Source organism: Peromyscus eremicus, chromosome 3, assembly GCF_949786415.1.
Source record: "Peromyscus eremicus chromosome 3, PerEre_H2_v1, whole genome shotgun sequence".
Taxonomy (NCBI): Eukaryota; Metazoa; Chordata; class Mammalia; order Rodentia; family Cricetidae; genus Peromyscus; species Peromyscus eremicus.
In genome coordinates, this window is record NC_081418.1 from 139739490 (window position 1) to 139764589 (window position 25100).

At 39.0% G+C, this 25100-nt stretch overlaps 1 protein-coding gene across 1 annotated transcript in view; it reads right to left on the bottom strand.

Moving 5' to 3' along the window:
• Positions 1-3560: 3560 nt before the first annotated feature.
• The window catches only part of Clec1a (C-type lectin domain family 1 member A), a 30478-nt gene continuing 8938 nt past the window's right edge, over positions 3561-25100 (bottom strand). The window contains exons 2-6 of the mRNA XM_059256939.1: positions 15083-15181; positions 13584-13760; positions 6831-6982; positions 4637-4755; positions 3561-3713 (exon numbers count right to left, since the gene is read on the bottom strand). Of these exons, the coding sequence (XP_059112922.1) occupies positions 3563-3713; positions 4637-4755; positions 6831-6982; positions 13584-13760; positions 15083-15181 (698 nt within the window). The 3' untranslated portion in view covers positions 3561-3562. The remainder of the gene's footprint in view (positions 3714-4636; positions 4756-6830; positions 6983-13583; positions 13761-15082; positions 15182-25100) is intronic.

Here is a 25100-nt window from a genome sequence, read left to right on the forward strand (position 1 = left end):
TTTAACAGTAAAGACTGTTTGTCTCTGAGGTTCTTCAAAGGCTTGTCATCAGGCTATGTTTAGAGAAAGGATGGGAAGCATTGATGACTCTTCTCAAAAAAGTACAAGGAAACTGAATGCAAACATCCTTTGGCTGATGTTATCCAGCTTGTGTATGTATGATGCTGTATTTACGAGCCAGAGATTTATCTACAGTGCAGCCGACACAGGAGTCTACAATGTCCCAGGCAGCTGTGCTGCACCTACACAGATGCAGGGCTTGGGAGGTTCTCAGGGCAGGTTGCTAGTGATCCAGGATACCTGTCCTTTTTAATGGTAATTAGCCATAAGAGGATTGGTTTCCTGTCCCAATGCTACCAATGATGAATTAGGTACTTTTAATCCATCTCACTGAGTGAACTTTTAAAAAGGGAAAAAAATAATTCCTCTGCAATTGGAAACAGTGCTGCATAGTATTGCACACTAAATGCACCAATAAAATACTGAAATAATAATATTGATATAATAATAAATTTGTTATTAGAGTCTAAAGATCTGTTCATACAGTGAGTTTTGTGTATCTTAAGTCACACAGTACATTTTGTGTGTCTTCCAACAACTGCCCTTGACTCCCAAACATTAAGGCTGACCCCAGGACACCCACTCGACCCTTGTACCTAGTTTGTAATCTGTTTGTATTCCCCAAGTAAAAGCTGCCCATTACCCTTCTCAAACTTCCTGCTGTCACTGGGCTCCTGACCTGTTTCCTGCTGATAAGTCCTGAGAGTGTTCAATATCCTCAGGAAAAGAAATAGCTCATTGTGTACCCGAGGGAGCTCACTCTATGGGAAAGGCCATGTTCCCATTTGACTTTTCCTGCACGTTCTTTACAATTACCTACACAGTAAGAGACTAGAAAAATGTCTTCTTATCCTGAGAAAGCCAGTTCATGTGGTTTCCATTTTTGATTATCAGCAAGCCTTACCTTAAAATTCATTTTATGATTGATTCTTATGTCTTAAATGATAGTGAAGGCAATGTTGTACCATAACCCCCCTTTCTCATCTTTTGAAACGTTTGTTTGTGATGTTATTGATATTATCAGGCTTGGATACAGAAAGGGGGACTAAGGGCAATGATGAAGAATAAGATCAAGAAAAGAAAACAAATTTTAAAAGCACAATTTTTCTCTTTTTCCAACGGAAAGGACACTTTGCTTGAGATCTCAGGTTGCAAATGAGAACGCTATTCATCCTCTAGATAGCTAGATTCTTCCAATCAATGGTAGTTAGAGAGACAGATGTCTTCCCTCCAGGAGCCCAGAATGCTAGGAGTCAAAATTTAAATGAGAGTCATGGCCCTTGTTTAATTAAGTCCACAAAGTTTTTGACTTTCTCTTGCTGACTGCTGTTTCCTTCTGTAGTAGGTTTAGACAACAATTGCTTAATGATGGCCTTGATCTTTATTTCTTATTTTGTAGGTTATTGTATTAGTCACTTTAACTGAGCCAGGAAAACAGTCAACATTTTAATTTTGGGAAATATTTGAGAATAATTTTTTCCTTTAATGAATACAGATGCTGCATTTGTGTCCCCTATATTTAAATAAGAATCATTAAACCCTTTAAAATATTTTCTTAATTTCTCTTACATTTTCTCTTACAACCCACATTATGAGAGTAACTTCATACTTACTATATTTTAAGTAACATCATAGGGAAATTAAAAATATTTCCACTTTTTAATAAGCTACATGAAGTGATGCGATTTGCTCAATAAATAAATCAAACCAAGAGAGACTTAAATTTCAAAACCACAAATGCACCTCTATGTGCTTGACACAGTAAACCTGCATAGAATTCATCCATCATTGAAGAAATCCCCTAGCTAGTTAGAACGAAATCTAAAAGAAAACTTAAGTAGCTTGCCAGTAATGTTTCGATAAGTAACCATCGTCAAATTAAGTCTTATGAAAATAAGTGCAGAATTGTTCTCATCACAAAAGGGCTAAGTTAATATAATTTCACCATGAAACAAATGTTTCCCAGTTTTTACTGTTGAAAAGTAAGAGTATGAAGTCTTATACTGGTGCTGTCAGTCCCATGGTGTTGGTTTATCTATAACCAATGAAGCCAGTTGACATGGTGCTGTTCACAATGACCCCTGTTATAGTTTTGAATGTCATCACCCAGAGAAACTCATGTCTAGTCAAGAGTCTGACTATGTAGACACCACAGCCTCTCTTTCTTCTCCGAAGCTTGTTCAGAAATCAGTCATGTGGTCTATCACACCTTGGTTACTCAACATACCAACCTCGATGTCATGATTTTACCCCAATCATTTCACTTTAGGAATATCATAAAGCCCCCTCTGGAAGACAATTTGCTTTGTACACTTTCTTAATCTCAAATATCCTATAAACAATATCCTCAGAGTGGCCCCACTAACTGTCAAGTCATAAGTAGTCAAACAGTTCTGTTAACATAGTGTGAAAAGTATTCCCTTGCTGATATTCCCCCAAATCACAAATCCATTCTGAAACCACACCCATTTCACATTCATCACAGTTATTATTATTAAAACTTTAGTACCTGAAAGGTATAAACGTGATGGAGGAAGTAATCAAACTATTATCTGTGCATGTAAAGAAACTAATTTTTTTTCTCTTTACTCCAGTCTCCGTGTTGGAGTACAGGGACAGCAATTCTAACTTAGATCAGAGTTGAGATCATCTCTTTCCCAGCAGACATGATTAGAAGAAAGACACAATTGATGGAGTGGAGATTGACACAATTTCCATCTCAGTTGGAAAGCTGGCCAGCAGTGTAGCAGGCAAAGTCATTGTTGAGAGCCTGGGAAAGGCAAAGTGTGAACTGGAAACAGAAAGAATCAGCTGTGTTTAAAACAGCACAGGAGTGGGACATCTGCTAGTTTCTCTTGGACTGCCTGTTAGGACAAAGGGTCTCACTTCCTTTTCTTCTGTTCTCTGTTTTTCTTTGCTTTTTTCCTTTCTTTTTTCCTCTTTTTCTCTCTGGTTCTTTTGTCCCTTCTTTCTGTTTGAGAAGAGGTTCTCATACAGCCTAGGATGGCCTCCAATGTGCTATGTAGCTGAGGGTGGCCATAAACTTTTCATGTCTTGCCTCTATCTTCCAAGTGCTGAGAATTGGAAGGCACCAATACTTGTGTGGATTCCACCACACACAGTAAGTGGTTTCATATCAACACCTCTATTTTCTTAGGCGTCTCTTTTCCTAGTGTAAGAGAGACATGAAAAAGAGGGTGAAAACAGATACTGAGAAGGGAGAAAGCTGAAAGACTTCCGTAAATCAAGGAGGACAACTCTCTAGCTTACTGAGGCTAGTTGGTGGTTCATGAGTAAGAATCTTTGTAACTGGTAAATGTGTGCAAGAACTGGAGCTCAGGTATGGGTGATGCTGAGTCAGAACCAGGACAGTCTCTCAAGTACCAGTCCCAACAGCTGCCTCTCAGTTTTTCAAAGCTGTGAATGTCTTCTGCGTTGACTTCACTTGACTCAGTCCTTTTGCTGGTGGTTGAAGCTGACCTATTGGCCCCCTCCATGGCACCTACTGGAGCACCTCGGGTACCACTCTCCCTGCCATCTTCTCACAGGCACACCTCCTCAGCTCTTTGCAGTCCTTGGAGTAAGCCTTTCCATTGAAGATGGTCATACAGTCCCTGTTTCTTAGGTTGGTGGGATCTATTATAATTTCAAACCTTAAGAAAGAAAAAGAAAAGAACTTAATAATTCTTTAATTAAATTTTATCTAGAGTTTAGAGTTTATTTCTTAAATGACACATTCAGAGGCAACAAAAAAGCATTCCCTCAGTGACAAAGATCATATCTATATTCCTAGGATGTCTTTGTTGGAAAGATGGGGTCAATGAACATAATTTTCAGCTCCTCAGTCACCACCTCATTCTTAGAAGTAACTGACCACTCAGAATTGCAAAAACTGTTCTAAAATAAAGCAACAGGCACTCTGTTTTTACTGTTATTTTAAAGTTATCTACCTTTTCTAGTGCTCAGTTTACTTAATTAAAAATACAAATGATTATGTTACTATGTCCTGTTCTACCATACACAGAAAATAAAATACACTTTAACAGAGCTTTGAATGTAATAAACTTTCATAAAGAAATTACATTTACTAGTGTCATGGAATTCCATGCATGCCCTCTCTAAATGCTTCTGTGGTAAACAAAATGTTTTTATTTACATGACACAGTGCGAAGATCCAAGAACTCTCTGAGGCCGTAGCCTACCCCTGGCTCTTGACAGACTGTATGACCCTGGATGACCACTATTACATCTGAGTCTCCAAGGTTTCTCTTTAATTATTCATCCAAAAGAGATCATTTCCCCTTTTCTTCTCTCTACCTTTATTACCTTGCTTCCCAGAAAAGCAATTCCTAGGTACTCACTGCTGAAATCAGTCAGGAACCCCACCTGCTGATATTGGATAACCCTCTCTCTCTAGCCCACCACTTTTCTAAGCCATTGCAACACAAGCCCCTCTGGGCATTCCCCTGCAAGCATACTATGCAGTATGAAATAGATGCTCTATAATTACTGCTGAATCACACTGCTAATCTGTCTTTATTAAATACCTCTCCCACAGAATGTTCTGAAGGCTTACAGTTCAAAGGAGTAAGATGTCCCATCTGTCCACAGCCAGGCTTTGCCACTGCCATTGCGGGAGAGCCCTGTCCAATAAGAGTAGAAAAACTCAGAGTAGCTCTGAGGCATGGCAAAATCCTGTGAAAGGCACACAAGAAAACCTTTAGCTTGGAGATGCTTCAACCAGGGGTACAAGGATGTGTGGGATTAGCATAGCTTCTAGAAGAATAACATGGAGACCTGATAGGTGATCCTCTCTCACACACACATGACAATAGACTCAAGAGGAAAAGGCACCTGTCATGAAGCCCTTTAGAAATTCGTCCAGTAAGTAAGGGACACATCGATAGAACATGCTTTGTATTAATAAGCGTGGAATATACATTGATATTATGAAAACAGGAGTCATGTTGACCAATACTTTACCAATTATTCTTAATGTATAAGATTAAACATAAAATTGATATAAAAGATTAGAGAAACTGAGTGTGGTAGTGCACGACTGTAATTCCAACACTCAGGAAGCAGAGGCAAGTAGATCTCTGTGAGTTTGAGGCCAGCCTGCTCTACATAGCCCACTCCAAGATAACCAGGGATACAAAGTGAGACCTTATCTTAAAAAATAAGTGAGGGATATAACATATATATATATATATATATATATATATATATATATATATATATATGAAAAGAGAGACACAGACACAGACACAGAAGGAGATACAGGGAGACAGGTAAAAAAAATGGTAAAAAAAAATCAGAGGCCTGAAATATGGCTCAGTTGGTAGGGTGCTTGCCTAATTTGCATTGAGCTTTGTGTTCAATCTCTGTCTCCAAAAATAATTTAGTTTTAATTAATTAATTAAACAGATGTTATTGTCATTACTAATAATCATTAAATGAATTAAAACAGAATAAAAACAAGTGGGAGAAATATTTATAAAATAAGTGAAATTATTCTAGAAAATGGAAAAATTGTTAGTAAAAAACTGGAGAAGTAGTTGCTATAAATGAGAACACAGTTATGGAGATACTTAAATGTAAAAAGAAGTAAAGGAGACTTAGAAAGATGACATGAATCTCACACTAGAAAGAGGAGAAAAATGTAAATTTTCGTATACATATATGTATATCTTTCCTACACATATAGCCATATTCTAATACATGACAATTCCATTTCTAATATTCAGCTGTAAAAACAAGCTGAATATTGGAAATGGAATTTCAATATTCAGCTTGTTTTTTTACTTATTTATTTCATATTTGAATGTTAGTTTTGAGTTTTTATATATGTGTGTTTAAATTGGGTTACTCAGAGAAGGCAAGAATCTAGTAAGAGTGAGTCCATAGGGAGTTTTCAAGAAAAAGGAAGTAGAATGCAAGTCATATGAAGGAGAGAAATGGAACAGGAAGGGCTAAATGGGCTGCAAGTGGGAGGGCAGGGTAGAAGAGGAAGTATGGGATGGACAAAAAAACATTAATAACCTTTGAAAATTCTATGTACAAACCTACTACTCTAGAATCTTATTAAAATACATACATGCCCATATATAAAATGGTTTAAACAGAGTTCCCTATAATGGGAGCAGTGCCTCCCCCAGACTCCGTAGGCTATCAAACAAAAAGCCAAGTATCAACAAGTCTTGGAATGTTGCATAGTGCTAGACTGTCTGCCTTGCATTTATGAGGCCTGAATTCAATCCCCAGCACTCAAAAAAAATCCCAGTTCCAGATTTGTGTCACATCTTTTTAAGCTGTTGGTCAATGAGGTTCCAGAGACACATAAATATGTGTCGATTATTCTTATATTTGCCTTAGCCAGCCGTGTGTGTGTGTGTGTGTGCTTGCAGTTTACTACAATTATTGTCAGATTATTTTCAACGAAAAGCTTTTTAATGTTTATAACAGAAAGATAGGCCATAATAGTATCACTTTTCCTAGATCACACCATTATTCTCTGTCTACCCCATTTCAGACAGGTGAATTTGGACATGTTCTACCTGCCCATTGACTGAAGGGGTAGTTGAACTATTTCTCATATTTATTTGCGGTAGGTATTTGGGGAGAACACAGTTTTTATCCATTTCACGGATCATTTAGAGCAACTGGAGTATGACTTGGGTTTCACTGTGAGCAAGTATGGAAATCTGTGGCTTGAAACTTGACTCTTTACAGTGTTCTTGCCCTTCAAATACCAAGGCTCAGGAACTTACCAGCTCTTCCTGTGTGCTTATCTTCAGCATGGTGGCATTTTCAGCCAGGCAGAAGTATTCACAGCCTTGCCAGTTTTTACTCTCTTTATAGAACTGGTAACATTTGTCCCCATGCCACTTCCATTTTTCTGGGCAAGGACTGCATCTGTGTCCTTGAAAGGAAACAAACAAACACACTTTGGTTAGTTATCTTCTACCTGAATCTGCTGTGTTTCCTCTTTTGGAAATAAACAGTGTTTGATATTCCAAAACCTAATTTACATCTCTTAGATACTTGAGGGAACACCTGTGCTATCCACCTACTCCCCACCAGGAATGATCTATAGTCGGTGTTGAACATTCAGTGAAAATTAAAACAGATAGTGCTGATGCAGAATACTGAATCTGGTGACAAATGACTGAAATTTCCTTGCTTATGCCATGCAGAATGTAGACAGAATATTCCTTAATAAGGTGGCTCATATGATTTTGCAATGGTTTGAATATGAATTTCCTCCCGTAGTCTCATAAGCACTTGGTACATAGTTTTGAGCTTGGTGATGTGATTGGATCCTGAGGGCTTTGATACCATTGATGGACTGATTCCTTGATTAGTTCTAAATATGATGGCTTTAGTAGGAGGTGGTGAATATAGGGGTTAAGCTAGAAATCAGTCACTGGGGCATATTCTTGGGTCTGTATGATATACATATCACTTTTTGTGTATGCCCTTTTCTCTGCTTCAAGATGGCATGCACGATGTAAGCTGTCCTGCAGTGGCCTTTGTTGCTGCCGTGGGACTGGACTAGGCCCTCTGCATAATCAAGTCAGTTGTATAGCTTGATCTGCTTGAGGGGCCCCTAGCAGTTGGATCAGAATCCATCCCTGGTGCATGAGCTGGCTTTTTGGAGCCCACTACCTATGGTGGGACACCTTAACAGCCTTGAGGCAGGGGGAGGGGCTTGGACCTGCCTCTACTAAATGTACCAGGCTCTGCTGACTCCCCATGGGAGGCCTTACCTTCTTGTAGGAGGGAATGGGGAGTGGGTGGAGGAGGAAGGCTGGAAGGGCGGGAGGAGGAAAGAGGGGGATCTGTGATTAATATGTAAAATGAATATAAAAATTCTTAATAAAAAAATCTGAAGCTGGAAGCTAAACAGATCTTTCCTCTTTTCAAGTTGATATTCTCAGGTGTGGGTTCCCTGTACTCTTTCTGTACAGTGTGTGTGTGTGTGTGTGTGTGTGTGTGTGTGTGTGTGTGTGTGTGATGTGCATGTGTATGTGTTGGGGGATGGACACTTGCAAGCCAAACAATTAAGTGTATAAGTTGAAAGTAAGATGGGATATGTGGGTACTTGTTACATGTATGAGTAGTAGTACCATGAATATCATGGTGTAGATGTCTGAACTTTATCTTCTGAGAATCAGGAACATGCATCTAAGTCGTGTGTATGTGTGTGTGTGTGTGTGTGTGTGTGTGTGTGTGTGTGTGTGTTAGAGTGGCCATTTAATAATATCCATGGTTGCATCACTATTTTATTTTGGAGGTGATGGAGATTTGAACACTGTTTACTCTAGGCTACATACTGAGCCATATATCATGTTTTCTAACCTTTTGTTTTGAGACCAGGACTTACTTAGTGATTCAGGCTAGCCTTCAGCTCAATTTATAGCCCTGTATAGCTTTGAATTTGTGATCTTGCCTCAGTAGCTGGGATTGCTGGCTCATACTACCATGCTTGGCATGTACCTTAGATGACGTTTCTATTGCTGTGATGAAACACCATGACCAAAAAGTAAGTTGGAGAGTAAAGGGTGTATTTCACTCAGTTCCATATAACAGTTCATCATCAAGAGCAGTGAGGGTAGCAACTTAAGAAGGGAAAGAACCTGGAAGTAGGAGCTGAGGAAAGACCATGGAGGACTATGGCTACCTGGTTTACTCAGCCTGCTTTTTTATACAACCTGGGTCTATCAGCCTAGGGAAGACACCACCCATCAGGGACTGGGCCCTCCCCCAACAATCACTGATTAAGATTACAGCTGAATTTTTTTTTTTAAAGATTTATTCATGCCAGGCGGTGGTGGCACACGCCTTTAATCCCAGCACTCGGGAGGCAGAGCCAGGCGGATCTCTGTGAGTTCGAGGCCAGCCTGGACTACCAAGTGAGTCCCAGGAAAGGCGCAAAGCTACACAGAGAAACCCTGTCTCGGAAAAAAAAAAGATTTATTCATTATCTATACAGTATTCTATCTGCATGTATGCTTGCAGGCCAGAAGAGGGGTCAGATCTTATTACAGATGGTTGTGAGCTACCATGTGGTTGCTAAGAAATTGAACTCAGGACCTATGGAAGAGCAGCCAGCGCTCTTAACTGCTGAGCCATCTCTCCAGGCCCTACAGCTGAATCTTATGGAGAAATTTTCTCAACTGAGGTTCCCTTCCTCAAACTGTAGCTTGTGTCAAGTCAACATAAAACTATCCAGGACATCATGGTTTTAAGAACAATTTAGTATCAAACTACTGCTAAAATCTGAGTAGTCAAATGGGTCACAATGGAGAATCCAGGAAACAATCTGTATACATGCAGACGACTCAGCTTCAACAAAGGCTCAAAGAACACAGCGTAGTGAATGAACAGTGTCTTTAGTGTATGTTATGGGGAAAACTGATATTCATATGAAGAAGAATAAACTAGACCCATGTTTCTTGCCATATAAGGAAATCAACTGAAAATGGGTCAAGGGCTTAAGTGTACAAACAGGAATTGTGGCTCTACTAGAAGGAAACATAGGAAAAATATGTCAAGACATTACTGTTGATAGAGATTTTTGGATTTGAACTCAAAAACTTAAACCCCAAAAGAAAAAGTTGATGAATGTGATTCTAACAAACTAAGATGTTTCTGCATTCATAGCAAAGGAAGTAATGGCATGAAGAGACAACATTCAGAGTGGAAGATCATGTGCATAATTTACTCACATAGAAGAAAACATTTTGAATAGGTCAGGAGCTCAACCCCAAAATAAAACCTCCAAATAATCCAATTAAAATGGGTAAATGATGTAGGAGACATTCCCCAAGGAAGACATACAAACAGTAACAAGTACATAAAAAGCTGCTCATTATCACTTGTGGTGATGTTTTGTTTGTGATCTAACAAATAAAGCTTGCCTTAAGGTCAGAGTGTAGAGCTAAGCCACTAGTTAGCCATAGAGGCCAGGCAGTGGTGGCACACACTTTTAATCCCAGAACTAGGAAAGCAGAGGCAGATGGATCTCTGAAAGTTCAAGGCTACTCTGGGCTACAAAAGATTGATCCAGTCTAAAAGATAAACAGAGCCTGGCAGTGGTGGCACACACCTTTGATCCCAGCACTTGGGATCTCACGCCTTTAATCCCAGCACTAGAAAGGTGGAGACAGGAAGTGATATGGCTGGGCAGAGAGAGGAATAAGGTGGGAGGAGACAGAAGCTTAGGCCCTTAGAGTCTGAGGATTCCTAGAGGTAAGAAATCTTTCTAGTGGCTAGCTGCTCTGCTTCTGTGATCTTTCACCTTTCACCCTGATATCTGACTCTAGGATTTTATTAATAAGAGCAATTAAAAATTGTGCTCCAGTCACTAATCACCACAAAAATGCAAATCAAAGCCACAATGAATACCATGTAATCCTTGTGAGTTAGAATGACAATCAATTAAAAACTGAAAAAAATAACAAATATTTGAAAGAAAACATAGAGAGAACTCTTACACATTGTAGGTTAAAATGTAAACTAGTACAGACACTATAGAAAACAATATGGAGATGTCTCAAAAAAACTCAGACTATGACTAACATGTACTCTGGTAATCAGGCTATTATGCATGTATCCAAATGAAATGCAACTATGATATTAAATATATATCTTCACTCCCACGATTATTATAACACAATTTATAGTAGCCAAGAAATGAACTCAGCCAAATTGTCCATGGACTGATGACAGGATAAGAAAATAAAGCACATATATGTAACAGGTACTACTAAGCTATTGCAATGTAATGAAAGTTTGACCATTTACATCAAAGTTCATAGAACTAGATAACATTGTGCTAAGTGAAAAGAACCAAGCACAGTAAGACAAATACTATGTGTTTTCACTCATTTGTGGAAATGAAAGCAATGATTTCATAGAAGAGATAATCATGTAGAAAGGAGAGAGAGACTAAAGTCTGAAAGTGGTGTGTGAAACAAGAAGTGATACCATGGAACTAAAGACATTGAAAGAGACATACATCGTTATATCTGACTTAGTGTTAATTTAACATTACTTAAGCAACTGGGAAAACAAAAGTAAGGGGCTAGAGTGATGGTTCAGTGGCTGTTCTTTCAGAGGACCCAGGCTCGATTCTCAGCACCCTTATAGTGGCCCAGAACCACCTGTAACTCCAGTTCCAGAAGATCCAATACTTTTTTTTGACCCCCCCAAGAGCACCAGGCATGTACCTGGTGCATATGCATACATGCAGACATACATGCACATAAAATAAAACAACTAAATCTAAAACAAAATTTTTTAAGAAGTTCGAGAAAAAAATTTCCCCTTGACACAGCACTTGTGAATGTTATATGTGCAAGCATATATACATGAACATGTTTCAGAGGAGATGCATACTTTTGATCAGCTAGGTGAATGTATGCCATGAAGATGTAGTGCTTTCAGATGTTTTGTTCTTATTATGTAGAACTAGTAGAACAATAATGGTCATAGAGTTCCCAAACTGAACATGGGTGTTCCCTATGAGTTTCTCCTACAAAGTCCCTGTCTATGTAAAAGGCTTCAAGTGACAATAGCTACAACATGGTCAATGCAGCAAGAATGTACAACAAGGCATTATTCTCAGGTAGGTCAATTATTTGTTTATTTGTTTTGGTTTTTTTATACAGGGTCTCCCTGTGTAGCCTTGGATATCCTGTAACTCACTCTGAAGACCAGGCTGGCCTAGAACTTACAGAGATCTTTCTGCCTCTGCCTCCTCACTACTGAATTAAGGGCAGGTGCCACCATTGCCTGGCTGGGTCAGTCAATATTATGACTGGACCCCCCAAGAGCACCAGGCATACACCTGGTGCATATGCATACATGCAGACATGCATGCACATAAAATAAAACAACTAAATCTAAAACAAAATTTTTTAAGAAGTTCAAGAAAAAGAATTTCCCCACGACACAGCACTTGTGAATGTTATATGTGCAAGCATATATACAAGAACATGTTTCAGGGGAGATGCATTCTTATCACCTTATATTTAAATTGAGTATTGTGGTGATATATTGGGTACCTTAATAAAATTTGCCTGAAGATCAGAGAACAGAACAAGCCACTAAATTAAACGTAGAGGCCAGGCAGTGTTGGCACACAACTTTAATCCTAGAACTTGGGAGGCAGAGATCCGTATGGATCTCTCTGTGAGTTCAAAGCCACCCTGGATTACATGAAATTGATTCAGTCTAGAGGAGAAAACATAGCCAGGTAGTGGTGGCACACACCTTTAACCCCAGTACTGGGAAGCACACATGTCTTTAATCCCAGGAAGTGATGGTTGGGCAAAGAAAGTTATATAAGGCATGAGAAGACAGGAACTAAAGGCTTTTCAACTGAGGAACCCCTTTCGGCTAGAGGCCTTTTGACTAGAAAGCTTTTCAGGCTGAGAAGTCCCAGAGGTAAGAGATGGTTTGTTTCTTTGTTTCTCTGATCTTTAGGCAAATTTTATTAGGGTACACAATATAGTTGCATAGCTTTTTTTTTTTAAAGCTAGATGAGAATTCCAAGGACCATTGTTTTCAGAGATACTGGAATTACCTTTTTGGTAATATAGAATCTTAAAAAGAAAAAAAGCCCATTGGGCTGGCAGAGAAACAGAAAAGAGAGAATTGTGGTAAACGAGGCCACTAGTCATGTGGAAAAGAACCACTTAGAGAAGTGTGCCTTGAGACACTGTACTGAGAAAATCATTCACTCAATGTCTGCTTACAGAAGGAGAAGTGGCCTGGGGGAGGGATGATGATGCAACTGTGGTACTTTAGAGTTTCTAAAGGAGAAACCAACACGGGCTGCAAAATGTAGGTTACTTCCTGTGCTTGTTTTGTAGAGAGGGCAAAGGAGAGGGCTCACTTGAATAGAGTGTGCTGGGATGAAACTTTCAAGAAAGGAGAATAGTAAGATAGAGAGAGTGGCGGGTTCTGGGTGGGGCACTGAAGTGACGTTGACAGCATCAGTGGCAGCTTTGGCTTGCCCATTACAGTCATTGTCATCACTCTGGGTTCCTTGTAAGATTCATATTTTTGACTGAGGGACGAGTCATGGTGAACTAAAATGACTGTGATTTATTTCAAGTTCTCTGAATTTTGAAACTAATCCCTGCATGAGTCTAAAAATTTGAAAATTGTAGTTAGAACATCCGCAACACATTCATTGTGCTGCATTAGTGTGTGCCAACTTAACTGAGGCACATCCGTGTATTAGTTGCTGATGGAGTTGTTTAGGTTATTCTAAATGAACTACTTTTCTTGTTTTAAATGCTGAAATTTGAAGAATCCCTTCCTGTACAGTGACACAGATGTGTGTAAGCAATTATAATTCAATGTCTGATCATGATTATGTGGCTCAAACTTTTTATTGAGAAGGCAGGAAAAGTACTTCTAAAAAATACATGGTTCTAGTTACCCAGATGGGAAAATTCAAGTCCAGATAGATCAATGTCCATGATCCAGAGAGACAGTGGCATGCTCACCTCCACTTCTGTTGTAGAGTTCACGACACAGTTTCACAGCTACCTGCTGCAGGGTTTCTATGAGTTTCCTGTTCTGGATCTGGAGGGACTGCAGTTGTCGAGATATGTTCCCCAGCCTTTCATCCTTTTCAGTGATGCTGTCTTGCTGGGTATTGGAGAGCTGGTAGAACTGAAAAACTAAGTCATGTGGTGAAGTCAGATTGTACAGCTCATTTACCTGTTTCTGTTTTCTGCACGTGGGGGAGATAATAAAACATATAGCTTAACATCTTATTACTGAGAACTCACATTGCCATATCCAGTGGCATAGTTAACAGTGTCCTCTCAGGCAAATTTATATTTTCATCTCTGTTGGAAAATGTGAAGTCATAATAGTGGTTCTTAACTTTAGAAACTAAGAGCCCAATACTAAACTATTTTACGCTCAACAAATATTTTATGCACAGCCAAACCTAATACTAATCTAAAACTGTAAATCTACTCCTCTGTTGACATTTAATATGTTGAATGTTGGGAGAGTGGCATAATTCATTGTTCATTCCATTGTTAAAAATGGTCAGATCTCATTTCCATATTTTTGTAGATTTGTAGTTAGGGTTCATGAGGATAAGTAACATCCTTAGTGTCACTCAACTAAAAAACTTCAACAGAGGTTTGAACTTCAGTTTTCTAAATCTAGAGAAATCCATCATGAGTCATGAGAGTTGCTTCATGTTCCTAAGAAAAAAAAGGTGATTACAAAACAGTGCTGTATCAGAATGATGTAAATTTAGGGATAGAGAGAACGAACAGAATTTCTTTTTAGTTCTTAAATGTATGTTTATAAGTTTAACTTTTGCTTCAAATAAAATCAGTGTATGACCCCCTTGTCTGCTTTGCTATATGGCTTTTACCTGGGGTCACCTTCAGCAGTTCAGGAAGAGGCTGTACATTCATTCCTACTGAGTTGCTCTAGGAACACACCATTGCTGTTTTGAATTGTAAAGGTTTTGTTTGTTTGCTTGTTTGTTTTTACACATTCAATATTCCTTGTTGATTTTCACGCACTTTTCTTTTTCAAGATAACCATCGTTTCCCAGCCTTTTTAACAAATATAGTAACGTAGCACGTCTTTGATCCTTGTGTAGAGGGTAGATGTGTGCAGAAAACACTTTCCCCTGCATCAGTCCACAACACCATGTAAACTCATAGCAGATGCCAGAGCTGTACCACCAGAGCAAGGCAGGGAGAGATAAACCGTGCATGCTCTCTGTAGTGATGATTTACATACTGACATGTAAATGGTTACAATACTTATCTCAAAGAGGATGTTTCCTTCTAACTCAAAAATGCTTTCTGGTTTTTAGTACATCAACTCCCAGCCATTTAAACAGTTGCCTTTAGAAAGAGGACAAGGCTCCAGAATTAGGGTTTTAAGAAACTCATAGCAAGAGTTTCTCCTCCTGGGCAAACGGAGGAATCCGGAACCTCCCCCAGTATAGAGCACAGAGCAGACTTACACACAAGGCCCAGGGCTGCCAGGCCAATGAGCAGCACCAAACACAAGGTCAGCAGGGTCAAGGCCACAGGGCGCCAAACTGAAGAGGGAGTGTCATTCTCTGCAGGGAACAAAGAGAAACTGAGGATGGCATTTTCTTTCTCTTGGATTTAAGTCAGTTACCGTGAGGTACAGAGGTTGGAGGACATTCTAGATGCAAAATGAAGGCAGTCAGGACTTTACCCACTGTCCTCAGAATCATGGCCACAAAACCCACTTAAGCCTCACTTTTACATCTAGTTCATTCATAAGCCCCACCACATCTGATTTCTCCCTGAGGCCTACTGCACAGAGTCACATTATTCATTACTATGACATTTAAATGGTTGTTTTTAGAACCTTATCCTTGTCAAACTTGTGACTGTGGAGGCCAGGTGTGAAAGCACACACCTTTAATCCCAGCACTTGGGAGGCAGAGGCAGGAATTTCTCTATGAGTTGGAGGCCAGCCTGGTCTACATAGCAAATTCCAGGCCTGCCAGGATTGCATTGTAAGACCCTGTCTCAAAAACAAACAAACAAACGAAAAACAAGTATGAATGTGAAAGACTTTTAAATATGCCTGACATGAGACTGGGCATGGTGGTGCACACCTACAATCCCAGCAGTGTAGATGGAGATAAGGGGATCAGAAGTTCAAAGTCATCTTTAACTACATTAGAGAGTTAGAGATCAACTAGTGTTGACAAAAACAAACAAAACACTCAAAACCCAAGAATCCCAAACCCTACCAAGGAGCAACTTTTTACATCATCAGGAAAACTTTGCAATTAAATTAATTTTGCAAAATATGCCTTGCCCCCAGTGTTCCACCTATGTGTCTTTAGGAACACAAATGGCATGTTCACCAACAGAAATGATTGTTTTATTGTTTATTTTTTAGAGTTTCTTATATATAAGAGTTCTAATCTGTAAGAATCTTATATATTCATTTACTAGATTTATATCTTCTCCAAACGAAATTATAAAGGAACATGACCATCATTTCTCAGAGATGGATGTAACTATTTCAAAGTTCACACCAGTCAAGCAATAAGTGAAAAACAAAGAAACCCTAGGGACAGTACTCTCTTCTTGATTTTGGTCCTGTGGGTTTGACCTGTCACAGTAGAGTAGCCACTGTTACCAGGAGACCCATCACCTGGTGAGATCATTTATGTGGGTTATGACCAAAGGCAGCTGACAGATTTGAACTCTCCTCCAGTGCAGACAACATCTCGGGTTTGTAACTAGAACAGAACAAAAGCAGAGAGGAACCAGAAAGCTCTATACTCTCTATGTTCAATTTAATTAAGAATTCAAGTTAGGTTCTGAAACAGAAAGAACAAACATACATAAATTCACTTCTGACTGACTAGAGACCCACCGGCCACACTGACCAGAGAATCAGGCAGGCCATCTTCACTCTCCCCCTTGTCCTCCAATTCCAACCCCTAATCTTACCCCCAGCTCATAGCAGACCACCTACTGAGGCCCCTCCTTTCTTGGCCTCTACGTATTGACCCTCACACATTGATACTGTGAGACTTTAGTACCTCACACTCAACAATAGACAGGCCAACCAGACAAACCTAAACAACCAAAAAAAAAAATGCTGATGATAAATATGTTCTAAACAAAATGGACTTAACAGACATGTACAGAAGATTTCCCCAAACACACATATACAAAATATATACCTTCTTCTCAGTAGCTCATGGAATTTTATTCTAAAATTGACCACCTATTAGGAAACAAATCAAGTCTCAATGGATACAAGAAAGTTGAAATAACACCCTGTATCCTATTTGAACACCCTAGATTAATATCAGTGACAGCAGAAACAACAGGAAACTTACAAACTCATAGAAACTGAACAATTCACAACTGAATGAAAAATGGGTCAAGACAAAATTTAAAAAGAAATTAAAATCATTTTAAAATCGAATGAAAATGAAAACAACACACCCAAACTTATGGGAAATAATGAAGGTGGTTCTAAGAGGCAAACTCATAGCATGAAGTGCTCACATTAAAAAAAAAATTAGAGAGGTATTATATTAGAGACTTGATACATCTGAAAGCTCTAGAATGAAAAGAAGGAATAATACCCCAAAGGAGTAGACAACAAGAAATAATAAAACTCAGGGATGAAATAAATAAAATAGAGACAAAGTATAATTTTTAAAATCAACGAAATAGAGTTGTTTTTTTGAGAAAATCAGTAAGATTGACAAACCCTTATTTAAATTAATTAAAGGTGAGGGAGAAAAGAACAAAAATAACAAAATTGAAAACAAAATGAGGGCATAACAACAGACACCAAGGAAATGCAGAGACTCATAAGGACATACTTCGGCAACCCATACTTCACCAAATTGGAAAATTTTAAAGAAATGGATAATTTTCTTGGTATATATGATTTACCAAAGTTAAATTAAGATCAGATAAGCAATGTAAACAGATCTATAACCTCTAGTGAAATATAACCAGTCATTAAAAGTCTGCTACCAAAAAATATCATGGCCAGATAGTTTAGCATGGAATTGTGTCAACTTTCAAAGAAGATTAAACTCCAATATTCCTCAAATTATTCCACAAAATAGAAACAGGGGACACTGCCCAATTCTTTTAACTAGGCCATAGTTACCCTGATATCTAAACCACATAAAGACCCAACAAAGAAAGAAAATTACAGACTAATTACCTTAATGAACATAAATGCAAAGGTTCACAGTAATATACTTACAAACTGAAACAAAGAACCCATTAAAAAGATCATCTACCACGATCAAGTAGGCTCCATCCCAAAGAAGCAGGGATGGTTCAATATACATAAATCAATAAATGTTATCCACCATATGAAAAACAAAAAAACACAAGATCATCTCATTAGATGCAGAAAAGGCCTGTGACAAAAGCCAACACCCCTTCCTGACAAAAGTCCTGTAGAGAATATGGAAGGTATATAAGAAACATACCTCAAAATAAGAGGTGATTTACAGCAAATCCACAGCCAACATCAACATAAGTGAAGAGAAAATCAAAACATTTTGTAGCATGAATCTTAAAATGTTCTTATTAATAAAATCAAACCTGAGGCCGGTTATTGGGGTGAATGCTGGAAGATCAGAGAAGCAGAACAAGCCACAGCTACCTCACCTTGCCAATTCCTCAGCTGATCCTGTTTCCTCAGACTAGATGCCCCTGAGTCCTCATCCAGAATGAATCTCAGCTGAACTGCTGCTCGAAAGCCTGAAAGCTTAACCAGCCAAATGCTTCTAGTTCCTGGTCTTTACGCCTTATATACCTTTCTGCTATCTGCCATCACTCCCTGGGATTAAAGACTCATTTCTTGGGATTAAAGGTGTGTGTCACCATGCCTGGCTATTTCCAATGTGGCCTTGAACTCACAGAGACCCAGACGGATTTCTGCCTCTGGAATGCTAGGATTAAAGTTGTGAGTGCCACCATTTTCTAGCCTTTGTATCTAGTGGCTATTCTGTTTTTTGACCCCAGATAAGTTTATTAGGGTGCACAATATTTTGGGGAACACAATACCATCACAGCATTTCCACTAAAATAAGAAACAAGACAAGGTTGTTCACTCTCTCTATACCTATTCAATATAGTACTTGAAGTCTTAGCTAGAGTAATAAGACAAGTGAAGGAGATCAAGAGGACACAATTAGGAAGGGAAAAAGACAATGTATTTTTATTTGCAGTTGATATGAAATGCTAAGGGCCACAGACATATACAGCAGATGACAGCTGATATTCAGGTGTCAACCCACCCGATGAGTAATTCTCTAATGGAGGAACCTCATTTCAAGCAAGGCTTACGAGGACTCTTGTAGTGGGTAGCCATTCCAGCTTTGTTCTGGAAGTTCCAACCCCCATTGAGACTTCGGCAACTGTCACGCCTACAAGGCGGGACCAAGGGAGGCGCCTGGGGACCCGAGATCCGGATCGGGGAACGCTCTCTTGGTTCCAGGACGCTGGATGGTGGAGGTAGACAGAGGAGAGCTCCAGAGAACACCACTGGACTGTGATACACCTTCCCCAGACCCCGCGACCTACCTATCCCTTAATTTGTAAGTTACGCCATTAAATAAATCTCCTTTTAACTACGTGGAGTGGCCTAAATAATTTCACCAATATCTGGCGCCCAACGTGGGGCAAATCCCAAAAGCCTGGGTGGCTCCTGCCCTCAGCCTCCTCCCCGGCTAGCGGGTACCTAAACCCGCCTGCAAAGTTCCATATAACCAGATATTGGTGAAATTATTTAGGCCACTCCACGTAGTTAAAAGGAGATTTATTTAATGGCGTAACTTACAAATTAAGGGATAGGTAGGTTGCGGGGTCTGGGGAAGGTGTATCACAGTCCAGTGGTGTTCTCTGGAGCTCTCCTCTGTCTACCTCCACCATCCAGCGTCCTGGAACCAAGAGAGCGTTCCCTGATCCGGATCTCGGGTCCCCAGGCGCCTCCCTTGGCCCCGCCTTGTAGGCGTGACAGTTGCCGAAGTCTCAATGGGGGTTGGAACTTCCAGAACAAAGCTGGAATGGCTACCCACTACAGACTCTGAATACTGTTTGCTTCTGTATGTAATTTTCTCATGTGTTACTGTAATTTTTCCCTAAAACAAGATAGGGGATTCTTCCCACAGCCTGGATTGGTAGTGTGTTTTCTTCCTGAATATATTGGGCATACTTATTTCTATGGATTGACAGGAAGATGATTTCTTCTTATACTGTGTAACTATGGTGAATAAAATATACTTTCACAGCTAGGCCTTTGTTCCACAAAAACTGTGAGAAACTTAGAAAACTGTTTTATATCAGAACTCAGGCTGACACAGGAAAACAGTTGAGTCCAAACTGGCTAAATTCCTTTAATCTTTATGCTGAGAATTACAGTTACAAGCTTCATGTACATCATGAAGTGACACAAAGCTTCAAAAGAGAGTTAGATTAGACCAGGTGTCTTGTTATCACAAGGTCACACAGCTGAACTGCCTGGCTAGGTTGTAAACACAAAGACAGCTCAATTACTACTAGCTGGCAAATGATTCAGTCCTTGCACCAATTCCTGACCTCAATTTGTATAAATATATTCTGACCAGTCAAAGCTACAGAAAATAATTTGACTCTAGCACCTAATAAGGGCTACAGGTGCTCTTAGGTAATTAGAAGTTACACACAGAATAGGAAAATATATTTTAAGATTTAAAAACACTTTTATTGTCACTGTGCTATTGGAGAATGCTCTAGTGAGCTCATATTAAAAAATTAAGGCAAACCTGAGTTCCTACCAAAGCATTTATGACACAGCTCTCTTTCTGTAAATACTTCCAGAAAGCCCAGCACTTCTGCCAATCACAAAATGCTAGATAAGGTAATGACTAACTCTTATTTGCAACTGCAATTGCATTTTACTGCCAATTAGGAAGCTGAGAGATTTATTACTTGTATGTAGTGGGATGACTCTGTTTCATATTGTTTACTGAAATGTGACCTTAAAGTATAACTCCTATATTCAACATAAAAGTTTCTTTTGAATATATATATATATATTTATTGAATATATATATATATATATATTCTGTAAGAACAAAGAGAGAGAGCCTTCATGAGAAAATAGACAGAGAAGCCTAGGTGAGAAAAGAGAACAAATACAAAAATAAAATTACCCATCAAAACATGTACGTTTCTTCCTATAACTCTCTGATTAAAAAAAAAAGTCATAAGTTTCACTATATTGCAGCTTTTTCTTTAAGCCCTGTCCTGCAGCCCTAGGAGCAGATCTCCATGGGCTGTAATAATGAAAGTAGACATAAGTGACCCTATAATTTCCACCAGCAAACTCCCACAGCTAATAAACAATTTCAGCAAAGTAGCAGGATACAAAATTGATACATGAACCCAGTAGCCTTCCTATATACAAAAGAAAAACAGACAGGGAGAGAAATCAGGGAAACAATACCTTTCACAATAGCCTCAAAACCCATAAGATATATTGGTGTAACTCTAACCAGGAAAGTAAAAGACTTGTATAATAAAAACTTTAAGACACTGAAGAAAGAAATGGAGGAAGGCATCAGAAGATGGAAAGATCTCCCATGCCCATGAATTAGTAGGATTAGTAAAGTAAAAATCAGTTTTATCAACAGCAATATACAGATTCAATGTACTTCCTATCAAAATTCCAACACAATTATTCACAGAACTTGAAAGGACAATGTTCAGCCTCATATGGAAATATATGATCATGAATGATAAAAAGAACTGCTTGCTGCATGGTGATGGTGCACAACTTTAATCCCAGCACTCAGTAAGTCAGGAGGCAGAGGCAGGTGGATCTCTGAGTTTGAGACCAGCTTGGTCTACAGAGAGAGTTCCAGGACATCCAGGGCTACACAGAAAAACCCTGTCTCAAAAACATAAACAAACAAGCAAACAAACAAACAAATAAAATGCTGGCGGTATCAACACAGCTGATTTCTGATTTCAAACTGTACTGCAGAGTTATAGGAGTAAAAACAACATGGTACTGGTGCAAAAACAGACACACAGATCAGTGGAATAAAGTTGAAGACCCAAACAAACTGAAACACCTGTGGACACTTGATTTTTTTTATAAAGAAACCAGAAATACACACACACACACACACACACAAAGACATCATCATCAACAAATGATGCTAACCAAATTGGACAGCTGTATGTAGAAGAATCCAAATAGATCCGTACTTATCACTCCGCACAAAAATCCACTCCACTCTAAGTGGATCAAAGAACTCAACATAAGGCCGAATACACTAAATTTGACAGAGGAGAAAGTAAGAAATAATCTTCAACTCATAAGCACAAGAAAACACTTTCTTACCCAAACACCATTAGCACAGGCACTAAGATCAACAATTTAATAATCAGGACCTCATGTAACTGAATAGTTTCTGCATAGCAAAAGACACCATCTTTCGAAGTGGCAGCCTACAGAATAGGAAAAGATTTTTACCAACTACATACCCAATAGAGGGATAATATCCAAATTACACAAAGAACTCAAAAACCTAGACATCAAGAAAAGAATCCAATTAAAAAGTGAGATACAGAGCTAAACATAATATTCTCAAAAGAGGATTCACAAAGGGCTGAGAAACATTTAAAGAAATTTTCAACATCCTTAGTCATCAGGGAAGCCCAGATCAAAACTGCTTTGAAATTTCTTCATCCACCAGTCAGAATGGCCAAGATTAATAAAACAAATAACAGCTCATGATGGTGAGCATGTGGGGTAAATGGAACATTCACTCATTACTGGTGGGAATGTAACATCACACAGTCTCTATAAAATCAGTGTGGTAGTTCCTCAGGTAGTTAAGAATAGATATACCTCAAGATCCAGCTATACCACTCTTGGGCAAATACCCAAAGAAAGCTTCATCTTACCACAGAGATACTTGTTCAACCATGTTCATTGCTGCTTCATCCATAATAGCCAGAAATTAGAAACAACCTAGATGTCTGCCATGGGATAAATGGATAAAGAAAATGTAGTATAATTAGCAATGGAATATCACTGAGCTTAAAAAATGAAATGAAATTTACAAATAAATGGATAGGGCTAGGAAAAAGTTATCCTGATTGTATAACCTGTACATAGAAAGAAAAATATGGTATGTATTCAGTTATATGTGGATATTAACTGTTAAGACTTAGATAAGCAAGCTACAATCCATATAAACACAGAAGTTTGGTATAGGCTAAGGAACTATGAGGGAGGGATGAATCACCCTAGGAAGGGGAAATGGAATCAATAGTTAGGGATAGACAAGGTGGGGGGACTGGAACAGATGCATCAAATGGGGGTGGAGTGGAAGAGGGGGCAGAGGAGAGAAAACAGGGAGTAACATCTAAAAGAAAGGGTCAATTGAGGGGTCATATAGAAACTTAATAGAATATAAGCTTCCTAAAATGTATGCACATATGAAAGCAATCTAAATAAAATCACCAAATAATGGGGGAGATGGAGCTCCAATTTGACATCTCTAGTTACCAAATGAAGCTTCCAGTACCAGGAATCTGTTTCATCTGGTAGAGTTATTGGCCTCATGGATACCCACAAACAACCCAGGCCATTGGTTGCTCTTCACGAACTCATGGTAAGGCCCTGTTGCTGAAGACAATGCCTACACAACTCTGTTGAACACAGACAATTTGGGATGAAAAGGCCTACCTAAAGCTGTCACCCCTACTGACTAGTGTTCATGGTACTGGAATGTTCTCTACACTCTACAAAAGGAGAAAAGTAACCACCAATAGCCCAGCTATAAACCGTTGGATCTGCAATGAGCATTTCTGCAAGATTCACTAGTACAATAGTAGCACAAAGATGCGGTAGTATCCAACCAATATCTGGCTGTATTTAAGGCCCACTTCATGAGATGGAACCCTTCCCCAATGATGCTCAGATGGCTAAGAACCTGAAACTATATAGACAAGAGATCTAAGGAAAAACTAAATACTACTGTTCTGATAAAGGAACACAGCAATAAAATGACTTTTAATGACATTTTGCTGTACTCATAGATCTGTGCCTTGCTCAGCCATCATTAGAAGAGCTTCCTCCTGCAACAGATGGGAACAAATATAGAGATCCACAACCAATGTGCCAAAAATGAGATATCTTGGAACACTCAGTTCTAAATGCAATGCCCCCATCCAATCCCTCCTCTCAGGGTTCAGGGAACTTTGCAGAGGAAAAGGCAGAAAGAGTGTAAGAGCCAGGGGGTGATGAACGACGCCAAGAAAATAAGAAATTCTAAACACAGCTGGACTAATGCACATATGAACTCACAGACTGAGGCAGCATGCACAGGGCCTGTGTGGCTCGGTACCAAACAGGATTCCAGCACTGAGATGAGAAGTGGATATATGTCCCCATCCTTAACCGTCAGTGGCCATGGCAGAGGAGCTGCAGTCAGCAATGGAACTTATGGAATACCACCCACCGGAAAGCAGAGCTGTGATGGGTACATTCTGGAGAAGCAAAGCCCTGGGAAGATTGTTCCCAGAATGCTCCTTGCTCCAGCTGTGCTTCCTCCTACCTGCTACTGCCATGTTCCTTCTGTATTTGGCATGGTAATCCCTTTCATTACTGTGCGAAAGGATCTGCTGTATCTAGTATAGTGTGATGGTTTCATGGGAAAAACCCACTCCTCATTGGGCAATTTACATGCAGGATCATAATGAAGATGACTTTTACAAGAGCAATGATGCTTAGTTGAGTCAATGATTTAATTGAACTTTCTGAGTCAGTAAAAAAGATACAGGTGGCTAAGAGAGTGGAGATAATTAGGGAAACGGTTTAGGTTATTCTGACAATTGTTCCATTAAGAGATACAAATAAGGCAAAAATAGGCTAGAAGTCACCTTCCCCTTTTTCAGAGGTGAGATTTGCAGAGGATGGAAAATAAGAACAAGGACATTTCATGCATTATAGATCCATGAATTCTGCCTGTGGATAAACAGACTGATGATCAAAAAAGCAATTATGTCCCTACACCCACGGTTAGGCCTGAATTCCTTGGTCATGTAGTTTACAGAATTAATCACAAGTTTAGGTGTGCACCTTCAAAAAACAAAGTTGTGAAAGGAAATTAAATGACCGTATTGTGTGTAAAGAAAAACAGATGGTTAGCGGAGCACTTGTTTAAAGTTTTTGTAGAGTAGAAATAGGATAGGAATCTGCCTGCCAGTGCAAAGGAATGGGCTGAAATAAACTTGGCTTGCTTAAAACTTTGTTAATCAGTTATTAAAGAACCATTCCTTTAGAGTGAAGATGTTATAGTAGAAAAGTTAATATGAAGAAAAATGTTTAAATACTTGTGGTCTTCTTAGAAAAACATGTAACTTGCGATTTCTTCCTATGTAAAGATTTTAATTTGTTTTGGAAAATATGTAACTCGTGGTTGTGAGGTAATCATTTCTTGCATAGAA